The 17,293-nt window shown below is 37.9% G+C and overlaps 6 protein-coding genes across 17 annotated transcripts in view; 2 read left to right on the forward strand and 4 right to left on the reverse strand.

Annotated features, from left to right (window-relative positions):
* Nucleotides 1-3,187, reverse strand: part of LOC132199085 (inactive tyrosine-protein kinase transmembrane receptor ROR1-like) — a 93,679-nt gene extending 90,492 nt beyond the window's left edge. For all 3 annotated transcript variants that reach the window (XM_059623540.1, XM_059623539.1, XM_059623541.1), the window contains exon 1: nucleotides 2,802-3,187. In XM_059623540.1, coding sequence (XP_059479523.1) covers nucleotides 2,802-2,913 — 112 coding nt within the window. In that variant the 5' untranslated portion in view covers nucleotides 2,914-3,187. The remainder of the gene's footprint in view (nucleotides 1-2,801) is intronic.
* A 1,218-nt stretch (nucleotides 3,188-4,405) lies between these two features.
* On the reverse strand, nucleotides 4,406-8,586 carry LOC132198627 (phosphorylase b kinase gamma catalytic chain, skeletal muscle/heart isoform). 5 transcript variants are annotated; one of them, XM_059622757.1, is made up of 12 exons: nucleotides 8,311-8,586; nucleotides 7,821-7,927; nucleotides 7,356-7,519; nucleotides 7,158-7,294; nucleotides 6,942-7,089; nucleotides 6,381-6,471; nucleotides 6,246-6,275; nucleotides 6,087-6,193; nucleotides 5,928-6,025; nucleotides 5,749-5,817; nucleotides 5,221-5,379; nucleotides 4,406-5,123 (listed from the first exon to the last, which is right to left on the reverse strand). In XM_059622757.1, the coding sequence occupies exons 2-12, from the start codon at nucleotides 7,913-7,915 to the stop codon at nucleotides 4,974-4,976; spliced, it is 1,248 nt and encodes a 415-aa protein (XP_059478740.1). In that variant the 5' UTR covers nucleotides 7,916-7,927; nucleotides 8,311-8,586; the 3' UTR covers nucleotides 4,406-4,973. The 5 variants fall into 5 exon arrangements, with proteins under 5 accessions (XP_059478740.1, XP_059478739.1, XP_059478738.1 ...); XM_059622756.1 differs by lacking the exon at nucleotides 6,381-6,471 and adding an exon at nucleotides 6,790-6,883 and having other exon boundaries at nucleotides 7,821-7,980; XM_059622755.1 differs by lacking the exon at nucleotides 6,381-6,471 and adding an exon at nucleotides 6,790-6,883 and having other exon boundaries at nucleotides 8,311-8,585.
* A 228-nt stretch (nucleotides 8,587-8,814) lies between these two features.
* Nucleotides 8,815-10,865, reverse strand: LOC132198615 (transmembrane protein 248-like). Its single transcript, XM_059622736.1, has 5 exons — nucleotides 10,443-10,865; nucleotides 10,163-10,385; nucleotides 9,954-10,099; nucleotides 9,548-9,688; nucleotides 8,815-9,165 (listed from the first exon to the last, which is right to left on the reverse strand). The coding sequence occupies exons 1-5, from the start codon at nucleotides 10,602-10,604 to the stop codon at nucleotides 9,028-9,030; spliced, it is 810 nt and encodes a 269-aa protein (XP_059478719.1). The 5' UTR covers nucleotides 10,605-10,865; the 3' UTR covers nucleotides 8,815-9,027.
* On the forward strand, nucleotides 10,426-12,484 carry LOC132198613 (CDAN1-interacting nuclease 1). Of its 3 annotated transcripts, none has more exons than XM_059622732.1 (4): nucleotides 10,426-11,047; nucleotides 11,326-11,957; nucleotides 12,018-12,268; nucleotides 12,327-12,466. In XM_059622732.1, the coding sequence occupies exons 1-3, from the start codon at nucleotides 10,870-10,872 to the stop codon at nucleotides 12,264-12,266; spliced, it is 1,059 nt and encodes a 352-aa protein (XP_059478715.1). In that variant the 5' UTR covers nucleotides 10,426-10,869; the 3' UTR covers nucleotides 12,267-12,268; nucleotides 12,327-12,466. The 3 variants fall into 3 exon arrangements, with proteins under 3 accessions (XP_059478715.1, XP_059478714.1, XP_059478716.1); XM_059622731.1 differs by having other exon boundaries at nucleotides 10,430-11,047; nucleotides 12,344-12,484; XM_059622733.1 differs by having other exon boundaries at nucleotides 10,909-11,138; nucleotides 12,344-12,484.
* Nucleotides 12,362-12,850, forward strand: LOC132199032 (zinc finger CCHC-type and RNA-binding motif-containing protein 1-like). Its single transcript, XM_059623405.1, has one exon. It carries the CDS (start codon nucleotides 12,362-12,364, stop codon nucleotides 12,848-12,850), a length of 489 nt encoding a protein of 162 aa, XP_059479388.1.
* Nucleotides 12,851-13,193: 343 nt separating this feature from the next.
* Nucleotides 13,194-17,200, reverse strand: LOC132198611 (eukaryotic translation initiation factor 4B-like). Of its 4 annotated transcripts, none has more exons than XM_059622728.1 (11): nucleotides 17,095-17,200; nucleotides 16,666-16,812; nucleotides 16,143-16,315; nucleotides 15,975-16,094; nucleotides 15,743-15,923; nucleotides 14,774-15,214; nucleotides 14,490-14,712; nucleotides 14,333-14,429; nucleotides 14,013-14,275; nucleotides 13,892-13,961; nucleotides 13,194-13,671 (listed from the first exon to the last, which is right to left on the reverse strand). In XM_059622728.1, exons 1-11 carry the CDS (start codon nucleotides 17,183-17,185, stop codon nucleotides 13,612-13,614), a joined length of 1,866 nt encoding a protein of 621 aa, XP_059478711.1. In that variant the 5' UTR covers nucleotides 17,186-17,200; the 3' UTR covers nucleotides 13,194-13,611. The 4 variants fall into 4 exon arrangements, with proteins under 4 accessions (XP_059478711.1, XP_059478710.1, XP_059478712.1 ...); XM_059622727.1 differs by having other exon boundaries at nucleotides 14,768-15,214; XM_059622729.1 differs by lacking the exon at nucleotides 17,095-17,200 and adding an exon at nucleotides 17,004-17,090 and having other exon boundaries at nucleotides 14,768-15,214.
* Between the last annotated feature and the right edge of the window lie 93 nt (nucleotides 17,201-17,293).

Genomic DNA, 17,293 nt, shown 5'->3' on the forward strand with positions numbered 1-17,293 from the left:
TTATTTTTGCATTTTAAATCTTGTGTAAGTTATTTCCAAAATAAACATTATTTCTAAAAAAAATGTGTTGCTTAAAACCGGCCAGATTTATTGTTAATAAGAAATTTACTTCATCAAGTTTGTAACACCCCACTTAAATTGGAATTCAGAAATAAAATAAACGCTTTAATATAAAAATTAGCTTGATGCGAAAAAATATATATTGTATTGAGGTATAGAATCTTTTTTTATTCTTTTTTTTCTAAATATAATTTCGTTTCTTGTACTCCAATTGTAATTTCAATTACATTAAGCAAAAACGTGAGATCTGTCAGCTCCTAAAATTTGCATTCCATGAGAGGAAACAAAGCTTTTGAGCCTTTTAGGATAATTAATTGTAGGCAATCATTAAGTAGACTCTGGGGACTGCATGGGGAGGAAATGGCCAAACTTTTCAGTCTCTCTTGCTTGCTCTCATCCATTTTATTCAATAAAGCAGGCGACGAGCGAGACGACGCTGGTCGTGCCACACACTCGGCTCTCGTTGAAGCGGTGCTTAATTTTAGATTAGGGCGAATTTGCAATTTAGCGCGCAATGTGGCCGTCGGCGGGCGGAGCAGCAAAAAAGAGCCGTCCTGCATGTACTGTGTGGGCCTGCAATAGTTTCGCTCGGGCTCTCGATCGCAATATGGAGCTTTTAATCACCTTAGCTCTCAAACGATGCAGGAAATGAGACGTTTGGCTGATGGCCAAAGAAAAAATGAACGCATATGCTAAGGAGCAGGTTTTTCTCTGCAACTCTCTCTGGTGCTTTGCGCCACAAAATGTTTGTCTCCGAGGATATGTCTGCGTAATTTCATCTGGCAAGTGGGAAATTAGCTCGCTGTCTGCGCAGATTTTGACGCCAAAGCTCATTTGTCACGCCGAATGGGAAAGAAAGGACACGCGGCGAACGGTTCTTTGCACCTAATGTCCTCTTTGTTTTGAATAAAAGCGTTTCAAAATTGAACGGCCTAATTAGTAAAATTTCAACATTTCGTCAGCAATAAATAAATTTATTCTGGCTTTTTGCAACTTCTTTAAACAATTGAGATAATATTAAAAAATCATTTAGTAAAATAAAAAAAGCCAATAACATTGTTTAGCCCAGTTATTTTTAAACCTTCACAGGCTTTATTAATTAATTAATCAGCCAGAGACATAATATAGGCAAAACAAATTTAATTTTTAATATTTATTTTGGTACTTGAATCAAAATTCTGAATATAATAATAAATTTGGAAGCCTTTTTGCGGTAACAGGCCACGCAAACAGACCATTCCAGTGTTTTTAACATCCAGGATGCTTCAAGTAATGCCTTTCTTCTGCAATGTTTATTGCTATCATTATAAAATGCGCTGCCCGGGGAATAACGAAGGTAATGAGACATCTGTTGTTGTTCAGCGCATATAATTAGTATTGGTGGATTGGTTTGATGCAAGCACTATAATAAGGGCATTTTAAAAACGAAAAAAATTATTTAATAAAGACACAAACAAAAAGTTTTTTTTAATGAACTCCTTTCCAATTATTTAATTTGAATAAAAAATTTAAGTTAATATTATACCACTAGATTCCATGATCAAATGTAAAAAAAACTTTTAAAATCAACTTTGCATAAAATTATAAATAATCATGTCCATAAATAGCATAATTAGGTGTGAATTTTCCAATATTTTGGCATAAGTTTTATAGTTTATTTTTAGTTTCCTGCACAAAATTTTCTAAAATATATTCCCATCCGCAATAAGCATGTTCCTGATTCCCTTATTGAGTTCAAAAGTGGCAAGATCTTCTCTCTGCGCTAAACTGACCTTGCATAATTTTCTAACTGTTCTTCTGTCCCTGGGCGAGAAAGAGAGCGACCGGTCGTGAGAGTTGGAGGATGCTGCGAGGAGCTCTCTGACTTGTACGCGCCGGGCGCGAGATGCTGCATTACTATAATCCAGCCGCGGAAGGAATGATCCCGAGAGAGTGTAATGAGATTTCTCAATACACGTCCGCGCGCGTGAAAAAGTGCCGGCAGCAGAAAGAGCGACATGCGGCAGACACCAATCCATCAATAATCAAAAAATTTCCCTCGGCGCCGCCGGGGCCGGTTTTTGCGCCTCGCGCATGTTGCAATTTGTGTGTCAAACGCAGGTGTTAATTTGTAACAGATGGTCGTCCCTTATGAATAATTGTCGCCGTTGATTAGGTTTTTTTTGCCACCAAGCACTACACGCTTACTAAATAATTAGACCGCTAGATGAAAATCGCTCGGAAAATTCATTTAGTTCAGGATTTGGTTCAAAATGTTGTATTTTAGTAAAGATTCCGATTGAATTTGTTTTCAAAATCAGGCTCTAATTTCAGTTTCTGCTGCTCTTGCCCAATTGCAATTTAATCCTCAACCTTTTGACACTGAATATGATTTTTTTTTCGATTCTAAAAAACACTGTATAGCCTCATAATAACAAATTCCTCTTTTACGTTCAGCATCGGATTAACTAAGATTTAGTTAAAAATTGACCATTTATTTGTTAAGTGGGAAATTTTAGAATATTTTAAACTAATACTATCAATAAAACCTGAAATTTAATATTAAATAAGTTTTCATGTTCATTATTTTATTTATTTAAAGAGTTCAATTATTTAATGTTTTCTCATTTTTTTTTCTGAAGCCAATGCAAATGGCTAAAGACGTGTCCTTAAAAGATTTTCACTTAATAAAAATGCAAGATGATTATCTGCAAACATGCTCGTTGCAAAATTTTAAATTATTATAATCGAGAGAGTCTTACCTGGCAATCCATCGAAAGTGGGCACACCGCCGAACACCTGTTCCAAGCTGACGGGGAAGAGGACGCAGAGCAGCACCACCAGGGTGCCCATCACCCGGGCAAACACCTTCATCTCGTCCAAGAAACTGTTCAGTCAAAATACACAAAATTGTCAGCACCACTTGTTGTCTCCGAAGCTCCGCATGTCACCGCGCAGGAGGTCAGAGTTCGCGGTCACCCGAAGGAGTTTTGAAGTGGAGGGTGCAATTGAGTTCAGGGTGTTGTCCGAGCAGAAATCACACCCTGTCGAGAAGCAGATGGCCAGAGATGCTGTCACCCATCGGAATGAACAGACGCACGGAGCAAGAGAGCGGCGCTCGCTGGCAGACCCCGTTACCAGACCTGCACTCCGCGCACTGACGGGCCAAAACACACCACGCGAGTTCCTCGCTCCCAAGGAGAGGAATGAGGGGAGGGGGGCGCACGCCTGCCTGCTTTGCCTATTTTTTGTTTTGTGCTCAAGATATTTTATTATTTTACGAACCAATTGAAATAAAATAGTTCATTTTTTCCGTTTATTTTATAATCTGTATACTTTTATATGTATCTTTTTTTTATTATTATTATCAAAATAATTAACCTTACTAAATATAGATTTAGTAAATTTAAACAAAAGGTAATAAAAGATATTATATGCAATATAACAGAGATATAAATTATTTATTATTTAATTTAAATCTATTTCAAAATATTTATAAGCCCAGTGAAACTTATTTGATTTTGAATAAAATAGAATAAGGTAGTAATTACAAATACAAAACATTTTTTCCAAAAACATCATTTTTGAAAAAAAAAATTAAAAAAATTAATGAATTAATTATCGTTAATTACGCTAAAAATCTGGTGATGACTTGAATTTAATAAGGCAAAATTTCAACATTTAAAGTGAAAAGCAAGAGTTATGTTTGAAACAAATTTGCAGCGCCTGACAATATAAATTGGTAGAGTTAAATTGAGCGGTTGAATTGATTTTTGAATGAAAATATTAAAAACTATTTTCGCCTAATTAATTAAGCTCGAAATCTGGTGTAGACCTGGATTTAAAAAAGGAAAATTTCAACATTTAAAGTGAAAAGCAAGTGGTCACTTTCACACAAATTTGCACAGCCTGATAATAATCCTCTCCGCCTTGTTTAATTAAAGTTGAACAGTGAAATTGATTTCGGAGTAAAAATAAAAATAAAATTTCGCTTAATTGATTAAGCTAAAAATAATGGTGTATGCTTGAGTTTTAAAAAGTCAAAATATCAACATATATAGTGAAAAGCAAGTGGTCACATTCAGTGTCATTTTATTTCTTCAAATTATCACCCCCAGCAAGTATAATTCCTTTTTCCCGCCCTCATTGAAGAAATATTTAGCAGCGTAATTAATTTTTTTTTTATCAAAATATGAAAACAATTATGGCGGAATTAGTTAAGCTTGAAATCTGGAGAATACGTGAATTTTGAATAGCAAAGAATTTTAAATTTTAAGGGGATATCAAATTAGCAATAAGCAATAAATATGTAATACAGCTTGGAAAACTTTTGGTAGTAAAACAGAGCATTTTTTTTTTTTTCAAATTTTATTAAATGAAGAAAACTTTTTAGTCAATAAGTTGAATCGGTAAATTGATGGTTACAATTTTATAACAATTGTGACGCCCAATAGACTTCTTTCTAAAAAAATTCTACTAAAAATTTCACACATGTTTTGAAATAGAACATTTGTGTTGTGCTGCTTAATTTACAAAGTGTAGTGATTACAGCATCATATATTTGTGATAATTACACGCCAACAGTATAGCATGACAAAAACAATGCATATATTATCTATTTCACAGAAATATTTATGTTTAGTAAGGCTATAATGCAACAACTTACAAAATAAATAATCCACATGTCCAATTCTTCTAAAGACATCACAAGGGCTAGTGAAAAAAATCTATGAAGTCTTTCTGATATAGTTATTGTGGAGAAGGTAATGAAAAACACTCACAACAACAAGCGTTGCTCAACAAAATTATAAATAATAATTAAAACAATAAGGTTCAAGAAACTATCCAAACAAAGTAAAAAATAAAATATTGTGACACTAAAAAAGATATCGCATCATTCACACAGCAGTAATTGTTTGTGGCCACTAATCAAGTCATTGGTTGTTGGATTCATACGAAAATGCTTGGAGATAAAGTTGCTTGGCTTCTCTCTTCGGGAAATTCTCAAAGAGCGCAGCTCGGTTTTGACCTTCGCCCTTCTTGACCCAATGTCCGTAAACCCTGAATGCACATGCGTCAATCACCTGAAGTTTTAAAAAAGAGATGTTTTAAAATCTAACTCACAGCATTGGAATTAAAGGGCTAAATAAGTAACTGTAAAAAAAATGAACAATTGCAAACCTTTCTGAGAGATTTGATTCTGTAGGGGTCGTCCTGTGCCACAGAAATTGAAAGAGGCTCCGGGGTGTATTTTAATCTTTTGATGCGGACCACAGCTCTCACACACAAAATTCCAAATTGGAACAACTTTTTGGCCTCAAACTTCTTACTTTGGTAATGCTGTAAATGGGATTGTGAATTAGATAGTTGTAGATTAAAATTTAAGGATTTTAATTAAAAATAAAAATAATAAAATAAACCACCACCAATAGCAATAGTATATTGAGTACGATACAACAAGAGAGCATTAAAGTCTTGATTAATTGGCTAACATTTAATTATTTTCTTTTCAATCTATTCTGCTAAATCCAGACACCTATGGTTAAGAAGTTATCCCTAGACGGATGTAAAACCGCAGCAGATAATTTTATCAAAAAGCAATAAGCTGCAAATAAGCAACGTGTTTTAATTGTTTCTTTTTTAATAGCGAGGCTTAATTTCAAAAAGAGGTGTTAGTTACACTGATGATCACATTTCTCTGTTTGTTACCCTCTCACTCAAACTGGTGGGCACATGATTGAATGATTTTTTGAGTTCAGACAAGTTTGTGTCCCATTGCTGTTGGAAGTGAAACATACACAATAGTGATGAAGATAAATATGTGTTAATTACCTCAAAAGATGTGAGAGAGTTTTGAAGAAAAGTATATCACTGAATGGGAAACTTACCATGATTTGGAAAAAGGGATGTGCTAAGGCTTCTGTAATTGTAAGTCTTTTACTCGGATCAACAACGAGGAGCTTTCGAATCAAGTCTTTTGGCGCATCTGGTTCATAAATTTATTACAATTATATTCATGAATTCCATCGTGCATCAAAGTAGACTACCTGTTATGTCCTCCCACTCCGGGGTACTGAGAGAGTATTTGCCTTCCATTATATTCCGGAGCATCACCATTTGCTTTCTGTGCCAAAAAGGAGGGCACCCCACTAGCCTGAAATGCAAATTATTATCACCAATTTTAAGTTAAAGTTGTATTAACTCACAAAGTGTACATCACAACTCCACAAGCCCATCTGAAAATTGAATTTTCAAGTCAACGTTTTGTTCATATTTTAGAATTCGGATAGTCAGGGTTACAAAATATAGGTAATTAAGCAAAGAAAAACAGGGAGACTCACAGGTCGATAGCTCTGTCATAACCATCAGAGTCATCGTACATGGCTGCTTGAATTAGTTCAGGTGCAAAATAGCCAGGCGTTCCACAAACCTCTAGTGTGTTTAGGAAGAATGAAAGGAAAAATGCATGCAGTTAATTAAATATAAATTCTAGCAAGATAATAGCAATAGTGTTTGTTCGCATATTGATTTAAAACAAACAAATTACAAAAATTATTTATTTATTTTGTGCAAAATAAAAATTTGTATTAAAATAATGATCAGTCACAAAAAGTGCAGGTTTTGTTAAGAAAAGCAAACTTAATAAAACTAGTTTTAAAAGAGGCCACATCGATCAACGTGCTAAGATTGTAAATTTGAACATTTAGCAAAGAAATTGAGGATTAAATTTTTAACATTGGTGGCCCTTACACGTCAACCTCTTGACCGTAACCGACTGTATAATCCTCGAACATGTTGCACTTTAAAACTTCAGGGGCTAAGTAGCCTGGCGTCCCACACAACTCTGCAAATTCTCACTGCTTCGAACTCCTACCTTAAATAATTGGTTTAAAAACACTTACCAAAGAGTTTTTCATTATCTTTCAAAACTCTGGCGAAACCAAAGTCCGTGAGCTTCACATTCAAATTCTCATCGAGGAGAATGTTTTCGGGTTTGATGTCTCGGTGAACAATGCCTTTGTCATGGACGTGTTCGATGGCCTCGAAAACCTTTTTGTTGAAATAAACAAAAACAAAGCTTGAGTGTGACAATGTTTGTTTGCGTTTCGAAACCAAACCTGTTTCATGATGTATCTTGTTTTCTTCTCGGAAAGAGTGACCACATTGGTCAAGTGATCGAAGAGCTCGCCATTTCTGCACAGCTCGAAAACAAGGAAGATGAATGTGTTTGATTCAAAGACGTCGTGGAGCTCAACTATAAATAGTTCAAGTATGAAAATAAATTTTGTTAATTAATAATTGTTTGGCCTCTTTACTGATGAAAGGGTGTCCGGCCACTATTCGCAGGATGTGGATTTCCTGAATGGTCGACTCGTGCATGGACAAGTTCTCAGCGTCCGAACTGAGGTCGATGATTTTCGCTGCATATTCGCGGCCAGTCTCTTTTTCGATGCACCTCCTGACGGTCGAACTCACGCCCCTGAAATAGATGTAAAATTATATCTCTTGGGAAAACTGCATTTCAAGTTCAAATAATAATATGCAAATGTGTGACGAAAAGTGAAACCGATATCTAGCAGCGCTGAGGTAATTGAGAGACTATTTTTAACTAATTTGCACAAGTGCACAACTCGCTAAAGTGCAGAGTGGTGACTGCATAAGGCTGCGGTTTCAAATTTCAAACTATTTTAGAAGCAAAATAGATTCAAACGTCATCACAGTGTCATTTATAAAATAAAATAATATATAATTAATAAATAATAATAAAATTTTTAAATTACCTGCCAAGGATTTCCTTTGGTTCATACTTTGCATAAAACTCCTTTGCAGCATCTTTGTCTGGCAGCAAGTCGTCCACACAGTCATCTTTTGCCATATTTGCTATTTTCTGTTCGGATGGAAGAGGAAAATTTTAAGATTTATTTATCAATCCTCGTAGTTCTGTGAAGTCAATTAATAAAAATACAATTAAATTGATATAGATAAGATTAAAAGTTTTTGTTGATTGATGTGGATTTTGATGTATAATATACATAAAAGTGAAAAGTTTAATAATAAGCATTAAATTTATAAAATGCTCGTTAACAAATAAAATGTATAAAACGCAAATACATATTTAGAAACAAAGAAAATAATTAAATAAAAAATAGTTATACTTTAAATTTACTATGACTGAATTTTTAAATATTTTCTCAAATTAATAAAGTTTAATAAGTTTATAATGGGGATGCAATTGTGATTAAATTAAATTTAAACAAAATTATTTCTTACAATAAAATTGAGTCGAGTTTGTCTTGTAGGTCGTCATGGCTGGCACCTGGACATGATCAATTGCCGAGCTGAAAAGCGAAAGTTTGCACTTGACACTGGCCGAAACGACCGTCGGACGCCCGGCTGATCAAACTGCGACAGTGCAATTCCGCTTGGCCGCCCTTAAGGGTGCAAAAGTGTGGACCCAAATTTAGAAAAACCTCTGTCGCTCGACAAAGGACATCGAACACAATATTTTGGCACGAGCCTTTCTTGGCGACCCGCGCGCCTCGTGCTGACGACCCGCGGTACTAAACTCACTGCGCGCTCAGTGCTCACTAAAAGTGCACCGCTCCTCCATTCATACTACGTCAAATGATACTTATTAAGATTATTATTTTTTACTATTTCTTGGCACTCCGTCTTGCTAATATGCTGAAGTCTGAAGCTTTCAACAAAAGAGTTGAATAAAAGCAATCATTGCTTGAGTAAAATTTTAAATCAAACTAAAAAAAAAAATTGAAATTTTTGAAAATTTTTTAAAATAATTTTATTTTAAAAAAAATCTCACAAAGCATATCAAAAAGTATAGCTATAAAATTAAAAGCAAGACATGAAGGTTCCGTAACACAGAAATTTGGTCTGGCAAGGCAATCAATAATGGAATTATTTTAACAAATCAATAATGGAATTATTTTAACAGTCTTTTGAACATTTTGTTGGAATATTGCACGTATTCTAGGGTCCCAACGGAAGCTTTTCGTGATTGTGGCTGTGGCTACCCTTGATCATTGCGTAGAAAATCAGAGTGAGGGCCATAACAAGGAGGAAGTAACTGGTGTGCATCAAATGCAGATTTATCAACGCCTTGTCAGCCTGAAAATTTATGATATCATTAAAATTTCGATTGCTTAATAAGTAGGTGTAGTAGAAATTATGTTTAATTTTGACTGGTGAAAATGATATGAAATTATATTATAACCCACTAATAATACCCCTGATTAAAACTATAATCAAGAAATATGCCAAACAAATAAGAATGTCATATTTGCAAATTTTATAGTGATTATTAAATATTAATCTAATCAGTAAGAAAATAATTTATTTCATTTAATCAAAACATATCTGTACATCTTAGTGCTGCCAAAACTCATTTGTCCCTAATAGGCTTAATAAATTTTCTATGATTCAAGTATTCAAGTTGATTATTTTAAACGCGTAATTGATATGAATAATGCATAATTATATTATAAATTACCACAGTTAGTGTTGCAGTGAGATTGGAGTTTATCTTGTAAGCCATTCGTAGTTCTGTACCCTCTGAACACCAATCTGATGCAGCTTCAGGGCCTCGAAGCCTTACAGACAAAGCTGAAAATTTTTCTCCGGGAGTAGAACCCTGAGGAATGGATAAAAAAATTTAATTATAAATCAGGTTTTAACAAAATATACAATTATGAATTTATTTTAAAATATAGGATAAAATTTCAAAATATTTCAAATTTTAATCTCTTTAAATAAAGAATTAAAGGCGTGTAAAGTTGCTAATTCACTTTGCTTCTCAGTGAATCACTCCTTTTTGCCAGAATTTGAATATATATGTTTGACCGTTTGACGCAAATTGACTGAAGCATTTCTTTAACAAGTTTTATCTGCTTATATACCTTTTTAGCATCACACTGTGTTGGAGCTTGAGTTTCAGGAAGTTCGGATTTAAGTCCGGTAAAGGTAGCACAAATTTTGTGGTTGTGATGGACACCGTTTGTATAATTGGAGAACACCACAAAGCTGACATGAATATTATGAACGCCTATACAAGATAAAATTTTGTTACACCTTTGATTACATTTATAATTTGAAATTTTTCTACCACCTTTTATTCCTAATAAAGTGGCATTGATGTTGCCTCCGATTTCGGTGTCGTTGCCCATTTGGCTGTGCAGCTCTTTGGACAGCTCAAGGGCAGCAGTGACGCTGACAATGTCTTCTTTTCTGGCAAGATTGGCAGATTCATTTTTTATCTCAGATGATTTAGCAGCAGCAGGTCTCGCGCAAAGGTCTAGTCCGGCCATTCGGGTCAAAAGTACGTTCCAATCCTAATATGTAAATATTAATATATCGCGGATTTCTTTAAAAACAAATTTATTTCTTACTCGAGGAATGTCCGGGTTTGGCAGGAAGTTCGAGTCGTCGATGCAGTGGGAAAGATAAATGGTGGCAAACGACAGGGCAAGAAGACAGCAAGTGAAAACAACCAAGGGCGGCCGCGTCATCGCGAACCCTTTCAGGTTGGAGCAGCAAGAAGTGGCCGACATGACGACGTGTGATTTTCCAGCTTATTTACTCGCCTGCGATTTTCATCTCATCGCGATCACAGTTGTAAACGGTGCGGCATCTCGAGAGGATTTGGGACGATCATAATAAAATTACAACGTGAAAGGCAAGAAAAGTAAGGTGACAAGAACAAGAGAGATAAAATAATAATAATATTCAACACGTTTAATGTATGCTCATATAAATTTAAATAAAAATACAGCCGGTTCAGGTTGTTTGTTTTGTTTGTGACGCTAGTTCCGTAAGATGACGCTTGGCGCTCTGGCCCTTTTGGCCCTCCTTCGGATCAGGGATGGGATGGGCCGGGAATGCCGGGCCCGGGATGGGCATTGCAGTTTGTTTTGGTCTTGGTCTTCTGGCTCTTCTGCAATAAGACGTCTTCTGCAAGGATATTGGTCTTCTGCGAGTCTGAACTGGAAACAAGGTGCATAAAAGGATTTTTCCATGCACCTTGACCCTTGACTGAGTGAAACTGAAGTCTGGGTCTGGATTCAGGATCAATTACATAAAATAGTGTAGGTTTTTGTTGTGGGTTTGAAAATTTCTTTCTTAAGAATATATTAATTGGCGCGGAAAACCCTTGACCGCTTTTAAGCCGCGGTACCTTTTACCCCTTTTTGACCTGAAATCTCAAAAGTTGAATTTGGTTCATCACAAGCTGGAGGCAGGCAGTAGTTACATTTTTCACTTCTATGTATATAGGAACTCCCGACATTGTGACCTTTGAGGAGATGAAGAAGGAAATTTTCAATCAAATCGTCCAGCTGATCGCGTCGGCCAGAGGACCTCACACATGCCGGACGACCATGACTGAACTGCAGAAAACCTTCCAGGACGTGCCTTTCCACACGCTACGCAGCATTCTTTCCCAAGAAATCTGTCGCAAAATGAGATTCGCCCATTCCAGACACAAAAGCAGAGGCGATGAATACCTGCAGCACTACATGGATGAGCGCGGCCCGTCGCAGACAACACTGGTGTCGATGGCGGCCGAAATTGGTCTGTCGCCCGCCTTACTTGCTCGGGTAATCCTCGAGGCCTTCCTCAGGTCAAAGGAAAAGGATTTGGACGGCGAAGGGTCACTGTCTAAGTTCATAACCAAATTGCTTCGGGACACAACTCTCATCGAGGACAGACAGTTGGCGGTGGACGTTCACTACTGTGTTTTGGTGGATGACCAGTACGGCCCATTGGCGGACGCCATCAATCACTCGCTCGGACAGCAGTACGAGCACTCGCTGAGTCTGCAGCTAAGTGAGAGGAATATTCCCTTCTTGACCGAGGACCAGATGAGAAACCTGGGCATGGACAAAACTCCGGACATCAAATTAGAAGTCTTGTTTTTTTCTGCACTTATTTTGAATTTGTTTTTTATTCTGGTTTCTGCAACACAGGTGCCCATCGCAGTGAATGGATTCATTATTCATTGGATTGAAAGCAAGGCCCTGTTCGGCAGTGAGGAGTGGCACGACAAGTATGTCAAAAAGCAGCTGTCAACCTACTGGAATCGATACGGACCTGGCATGGTTGTCTACTGGTTTGATTTTGTGGATTCGTTGCAAGTGATGCACGAAAAGCATCTGCTTGTGGCAAACTGCCTGCCTCCAAATATTGTTATGATGGACCCTCAAATAAGACCGTGAAGGTTGCTGAAAAAAATATAATAAAATAGGAGTTGATTTAGAATTTATGTTTAAATCAAGATTTTGTTTTGTTCTAGATTTGATTGGAGCTGAAAATGAGCGGGGGACTCGCACCGTCGAAGAGCACAGTGTATGTGTCAAATCTTCCTTTCTCTCTCACCAACAATGACATTCACAAGATATTCGAAAAACACGGGAAAATTGCCAAAGTGACTGTGGCAAGAGACTCGGAGCGCAGAAGCAAAGGCATCGCTTTTATTTTGTACATAAAAAAAGAAGACGCTGAAAACTGTGTCGCAGAGGAAAATGGTCGAGAACTCTTGGGCCGGACTATTAAGTGCAGCATTGCCAAGGACAACGGGCGAGCTCGCGAGTTCATCAAGCGCAAGGAGTACACCGATAAGAGCACATGTTACGAGTGCAAGGAAGTTGGACATTTGAGCTATGCTTGTCCTAAAAACGCTCTGGGAAGTCGGGAACCACCTAAGAAGAAGGCCAAGAAGAAAAAGAAAATAGACGGAGAGTTGTTGAATGATGAGGACAATGAGCAGGATTTGCATTTATCGACTATGGAAACGCCTTGAATTGTGCATGATGCGATTAACAAGTGTTTAGCATTTGGAAATTCCTGTTTTGGTGTACTTGTAGAAGAAAATATGATAATTGATTAATAAATTAATGCTGAAAAATATTAGTAGTTGTGATAAACTTAAGTGCTAATTTCCCTTCCTATATATTTCATTGCTTGGCAGAATTAACAATTATATTACTTGGTTCAATATTCCACAGTTGATAAAAGAATTAAAATGATTCCATTTATTAAGTCATCACTGAACCATAAATTATGTATAATTTGCAATTTCGGTATATTAAATTAATCAATTGATTTAAACTAACAATGATGCTCAGGAGAACTAAAACACCATCTCAAGTTTAAATTGTTGTTTATTTTAATGGCTAATGCTGTTTTGCCATACAAATGGAATTTATTCATTGCAAAACACTCATACTGTACAATAATAACCAAAAGCAATACTAATGCTCGTCTTGGTTCCGGTTGATCATGCAGATCAGCAACAAATGCTGTCACATTCATCTCGTTAACATTCCCCCAACCATCACACTTATGAATGCATACAAAACAAAAACTGATTGCAAAAGGTCCATCGTGTGAACTTGTGTGAATCAATATAACTGGTTTCGCTTTAGATAATTGACCTATGCAAACCAATCAGTAGCTAATAATGGTTTTCACATGTGAAAAAGGAAAATTAAAATGAACAGGCTCCAGTTGAGCAGAAAAAATAGCGCTGTTTTGAAAGACGTCACAAAAATCGGCACAGCACTACTCGCACTCGATGTCTTCGTCAGGAAGTGCAGCGAAAATATTTTTTTCACTATAGTCCTGAAAGAAAAAAGTTCACATTGAGTAAATCATCAAAATAAGCAATCAGAATATTATGAATTTTTGGTTGATGAGAATTCCATTGCAGATTGATTGATATAGCACACACTTAGACCCATCTACCTACAAAATAAGTAGACTGGGGGACATAAGATGCACTTCAATTAGAATGGAACGCACTATCAATTGATTGCACGTCACTTTAAACAGGTGTACTTACTGGAGTTTTCTGCTCTTGGAATTTCGGCATTCGGGGCTCATCAGTTGATTTGGGATCTCGTTTTACATTTCTATAAGATAATCAATATAGAAAGGAAAGAAAGGGGAAAATTGCTTCTTACTTGTCCACAGTTGCTGCTTTCGGCCGGTCATCACCTTTGCGGTCTTCATTGCGACCAGGTCGATCCTCAGGTCGCCTATTCGGGCGGTCATCACGACGATCGTCCCTACGATCATCCCTCCTTGGACCACCTCGAGGTCCATCGCCTCGACGATCGTCACCAGACCTAGGAGCAGACCTGGGAGGTTGATACTTTCCCTCTCCTTCATTTCGGGGTGGTCGATCCTCCAATTTTCTTGGGCCATCGTCGCCTCTTTTCTCATCCTATGTCAGAGGCAATCAATAATTTCTGGTTGTACAACAAGCAAAATAGATTCTTACAACAACTCTCTCAGACCTCCACGAAGGTTTGACAGGTGCTGGCTCCCTCTCTTGTGCAGCACTATCTCTTTCTTTCTCTTCAGCTTCCGCAGATGCTCTAAAATTAATTATCAAAAATCATTGTTCGCTCCATTTTCACAAAAAGACTGGTTAATACTTTGCAGCTCTGTCCTTGGCCAGGCGCTCTTCAATTTCTAGCTCCCTGGCCAAAGTGTCAACAGGTTTTGCTCCTCCAAAAATAGAAGCGCTTGAAGCTCCTTTGGGAGCAGGAGGGGCCGAAGGTTCATCCTCTGTCCTGGGGTCAGACTCAGCAGCCTCAGAAATAGGTTTTGTCCTGGGCGCAAGATTCAGCTTAGGCCTTTCCTTGGGACCTTCCGGCTCTAAAAGTTTATGTAAGGCATGTTAAGCTTTTGAAGGGTTAACAATTACACTCACCCTCACCACGGTCATCTCTGCGGTCATCAAACCTCCTCTCTCCTCGGAAACCACCTCCTCTGTCTCTACCTTCGTAGCGATCATTGCCGAAGTTACTGCGGAAACCTCTGTCTCTATCGCCGCCACCTCGGTCCCGGTCAAAGCCTCCCCTGTCCCCACCTCTGTCTCTATCAAAGCCTCCTCTGTCCCTGTTGAATCCACCTCTATCGCCACCTCTGTCTCGGTCAAAGCCACCTCGATCACCACCTCTGTCTCTGTCGAAGCCACCCCTGTCTCTGTCACCTCCTCGATCTCTGTCAAAGCCGCCTCGGTCACCACCAAAGCGATCACCACCTCTGTCAAATGAGCGCTCTGGCCCAGGACCACCACGATCCCTCTCCCAAGGTCCCATGGTACCTTCCGAGCGACCAAAGTCTCGGTCTCCGCCTCCTCGACGTCCAAATCCACCTAAAGCATAAGGCCAAAGTTAGTTCACAGCTCTAGGAGAAACAAGGGTAATTTATAAATAAACAACTTAAACAAAATACATGACAAGTGTGGCAATCAATTCGACCAAATCTTCAAGAAATTGAGAATTTGGTGTCTGAGAAGCACATTGATTTAGCACACTCTTAGACCTAGCAACCCAGAATCAGGTTAACCAGGGGACATTCAAGTGCATGAATCAACAGCTTTCTAGCACCTACTTCAAAGGCTTTACAAAATAAATTAAGAATTCGATTTTATTAAAAAGAATATCTTTTTTAGGAAAAGGCACTAAAAGATCAATGAGAAATCTAATTATTCATTTTTACATTTTTATTTAAAAAAAAATGTGATGTTCATTGTTCCATTGTTTAAGATCTTCACTGATGGAGAAATTAAACGCTTTAAATCAATAAACACACATCTTAAGATTGAGATCACCCATTTTTCTAATAAATATGTATAAAAAATATTTAAAAAAAATTTCTTGATCAGGAATTCAAAACTTACCTTCCCTATCTCCTCCTCTATCTCCTCCGTATCCCTCCCTGTCTCTGGGAGGCTCGTCACGAGGACCTGACCGCCAGTCAGTCATCGGCCGATCCGAGTAGTCAGGTCGCCCACGGCCACCCATGCCTCCTCTCCTCTCATTTTCAGACACATCAATGCGGATTCTTCTGGTTTTCAGGTTCTAAATTATGAAATCAATAATTTTATTTCACAAGAGTCTCGTTGATCTTACTGTGTCCGTCATGCAGAGTGCGGCTTTTAAGTCACCTCTCTCTTCAAACTCAACATAGCCGTAGCCTTTGAGCTTTCCATTGTCACTGCGATCATCTTTCGGCAGCTTGACCTCGAGGATCTGCGAAAATGAAAATTAGCCAATTTTAATACCCAAAAATTACCCTACCTTCAAATCTCCAAAAAATGCAATCAGGTCCTCCTCATCAGCGTCATATGGCAAATTTGAAACATACGCCATGTACGGCGGGTTATGCGGAATTCTTTCCTCGTCAACTTCCGCTCCTCGCGCTGCTCTCGGCGCAGTCGGCAACACAACTCGTTGCTTTGTAGTCTCATAGGCTGTGAATAACATTTTTTCTAGATTTATAAAATTGCAAAAAGCACATTCTAACAATTGCTTTTCCACAGGCCAACAAAATTTAAAATCAATTACATTTAATTCAGCCTTAAGTCAAATATTCTGGATTAATTATAAGGCTATAAAACAAGTACATTCCCAGAGTTATATAATTTGTAAAAATATGGGCGTTTACAGAATTGAGATGCAAGTAAACTATTATTAATTTTGCTTTTTGGTTCTTTGACAATAACTGCATGCATAAATATTTTTGCTGTGTCAGATTTTAAATTTGATTGTGCGTTTAGTAAAGGTTGCTCAAAAGAATCAAGAGTTTGAATAGTTCAATTACAGTCATTGTCGTCGTCGACCTCATCGGCCCATGACGTGATTTTCCTTGGAGCCATGACCACCGCCTGTCCCGGCGTGGGCCCGTTGTCCGTCGCCAGGAAGTCATTCAGGTTGATGGTCTTCCCTTTGCTCTTCTTTACCTTCTTGCCTGCGAATTTCAAGATGAAAAATCAGCACTCAACGAAGGCGAACGCCACCGAAGCCGACGACATGTGGCCGGAGATTTGGCAAAGCATGGTTCCCCGAAGTTTGCGCGCTCACAGGTGGCTGTCCGAAGCGTCCAAACCGCGCCTCGGACGAACCCACCAATGACGTCGCCGCCTTCGGAAGAACACTTGCGAGCCGTCAGGTTACGTTTGAGGAAAATTTTAACCTCATCAGCCGGTAATAGATTGAAAATCATCACGTGTCAAACACAAATTCAACTCACCCGACGCCATATTGAGGAAAAGAGTGTGGTTGACAAATGAAGGCGAGGCTTCGTTTGGCGCCAATCCAGCCTGACTTGCACAAAGCGACATCCTGCTTTTTACAAAAAACAGAAAAAATATCCAAAATATCTACATAATTAATAAGAAATGAAGCCAATACATTTGACTCACTCAAATCATCCCCTCTAAGCTATAAAC

Source organism: Neocloeon triangulifer, unplaced genomic scaffold, assembly GCF_031216515.1.
Source record: "Neocloeon triangulifer isolate White Clay Creek 2 clone unplaced genomic scaffold, ASM3121651v1 ptg000013l, whole genome shotgun sequence".
Taxonomy (NCBI): domain Eukaryota; kingdom Metazoa; phylum Arthropoda; class Insecta; order Ephemeroptera; family Baetidae; genus Neocloeon; species Neocloeon triangulifer.

Excerpts from the sequence above, each read along its gene's own strand:
- LOC132198627 (XM_059622756.1), bottom strand. The coding sequence starts at position 7,915 with ATGGCAAAAGATGACTGTGTGGACGACTTGCTGCCAGACAAAGATGCT. Across the intron at positions 7,520-7,820 it reads CCAAAGGAAATCCTTGGCAG|GGGCGTGAGTTCGACCGTCA; the intron begins GTAATTTAAAAA and ends CATCTATTTCAG. Across the intron at positions 7,090-7,157 it reads CAAGATACATCATGAAACAG|GTTTTCGAGGCCATCGAACA; the intron begins GTTTGGTTTCGA and ends TTCAACAAAAAG.
- LOC132199032 (XM_059623405.1), top strand. The coding sequence starts at position 12,362 with ATGAGCGGGGGACTCGCACCGTCGAAGAGCACAGTGTATGTGTCAAAT.
- LOC132198611 (XM_059622727.1), bottom strand. The coding sequence starts at position 17,185 with ATGTCGCTTTGTGCAAGTCAGGCTGGATTGGCGCCAAACGAAGCCTCG. Across the intron at positions 16,813-17,094 it reads TTTCCTCAATATGGCGTCGG|GCAAGAAGGTAAAGAAGAGC; the intron begins GTGAGTTGAATT and ends TGAAATTCGCAG. Across the intron at positions 14,276-14,332 it reads GGAGGTCTGAGAGAGTTGTT|GATGAGAAAAGAGGCGACGA; the intron begins GTAAGAATCTAT and ends CCTCTGACATAG.
- LOC132198615 (XM_059622736.1), bottom strand. The coding sequence starts at position 10,604 with ATGTCGGCCACTTCTTGCTGCTCCAACCTGAAAGGGTTCGCGATGACG. Across the intron at positions 10,386-10,442 it reads CAAACCCGGACATTCCTCGA|GATTGGAACGTACTTTTGAC; the intron begins GTAAGAAATAAA and ends TTTACATATTAG. Across the intron at positions 10,100-10,162 it reads CACTTTATTAGGAATAAAAG|GCGTTCATAATATTCATGTC; the intron begins GTGGTAGAAAAA and ends TATCTTGTATAG.
- LOC132198613 (XM_059622732.1), top strand. The coding sequence starts at position 10,870 with ATGACGCTTGGCGCTCTGGCCCTTTTGGCCCTCCTTCGGATCAGGGAT. Across the intron at positions 11,048-11,325 it reads GAGTCTGAACTGGAAACAAG|GAACTCCCGACATTGTGACC; the intron begins GTGCATAAAAGG and ends CTATGTATATAG. Across the intron at positions 11,958-12,017 it reads CTCCGGACATCAAATTAGAA|GTGCCCATCGCAGTGAATGG; the intron begins GTCTTGTTTTTT and ends TCTGCAACACAG.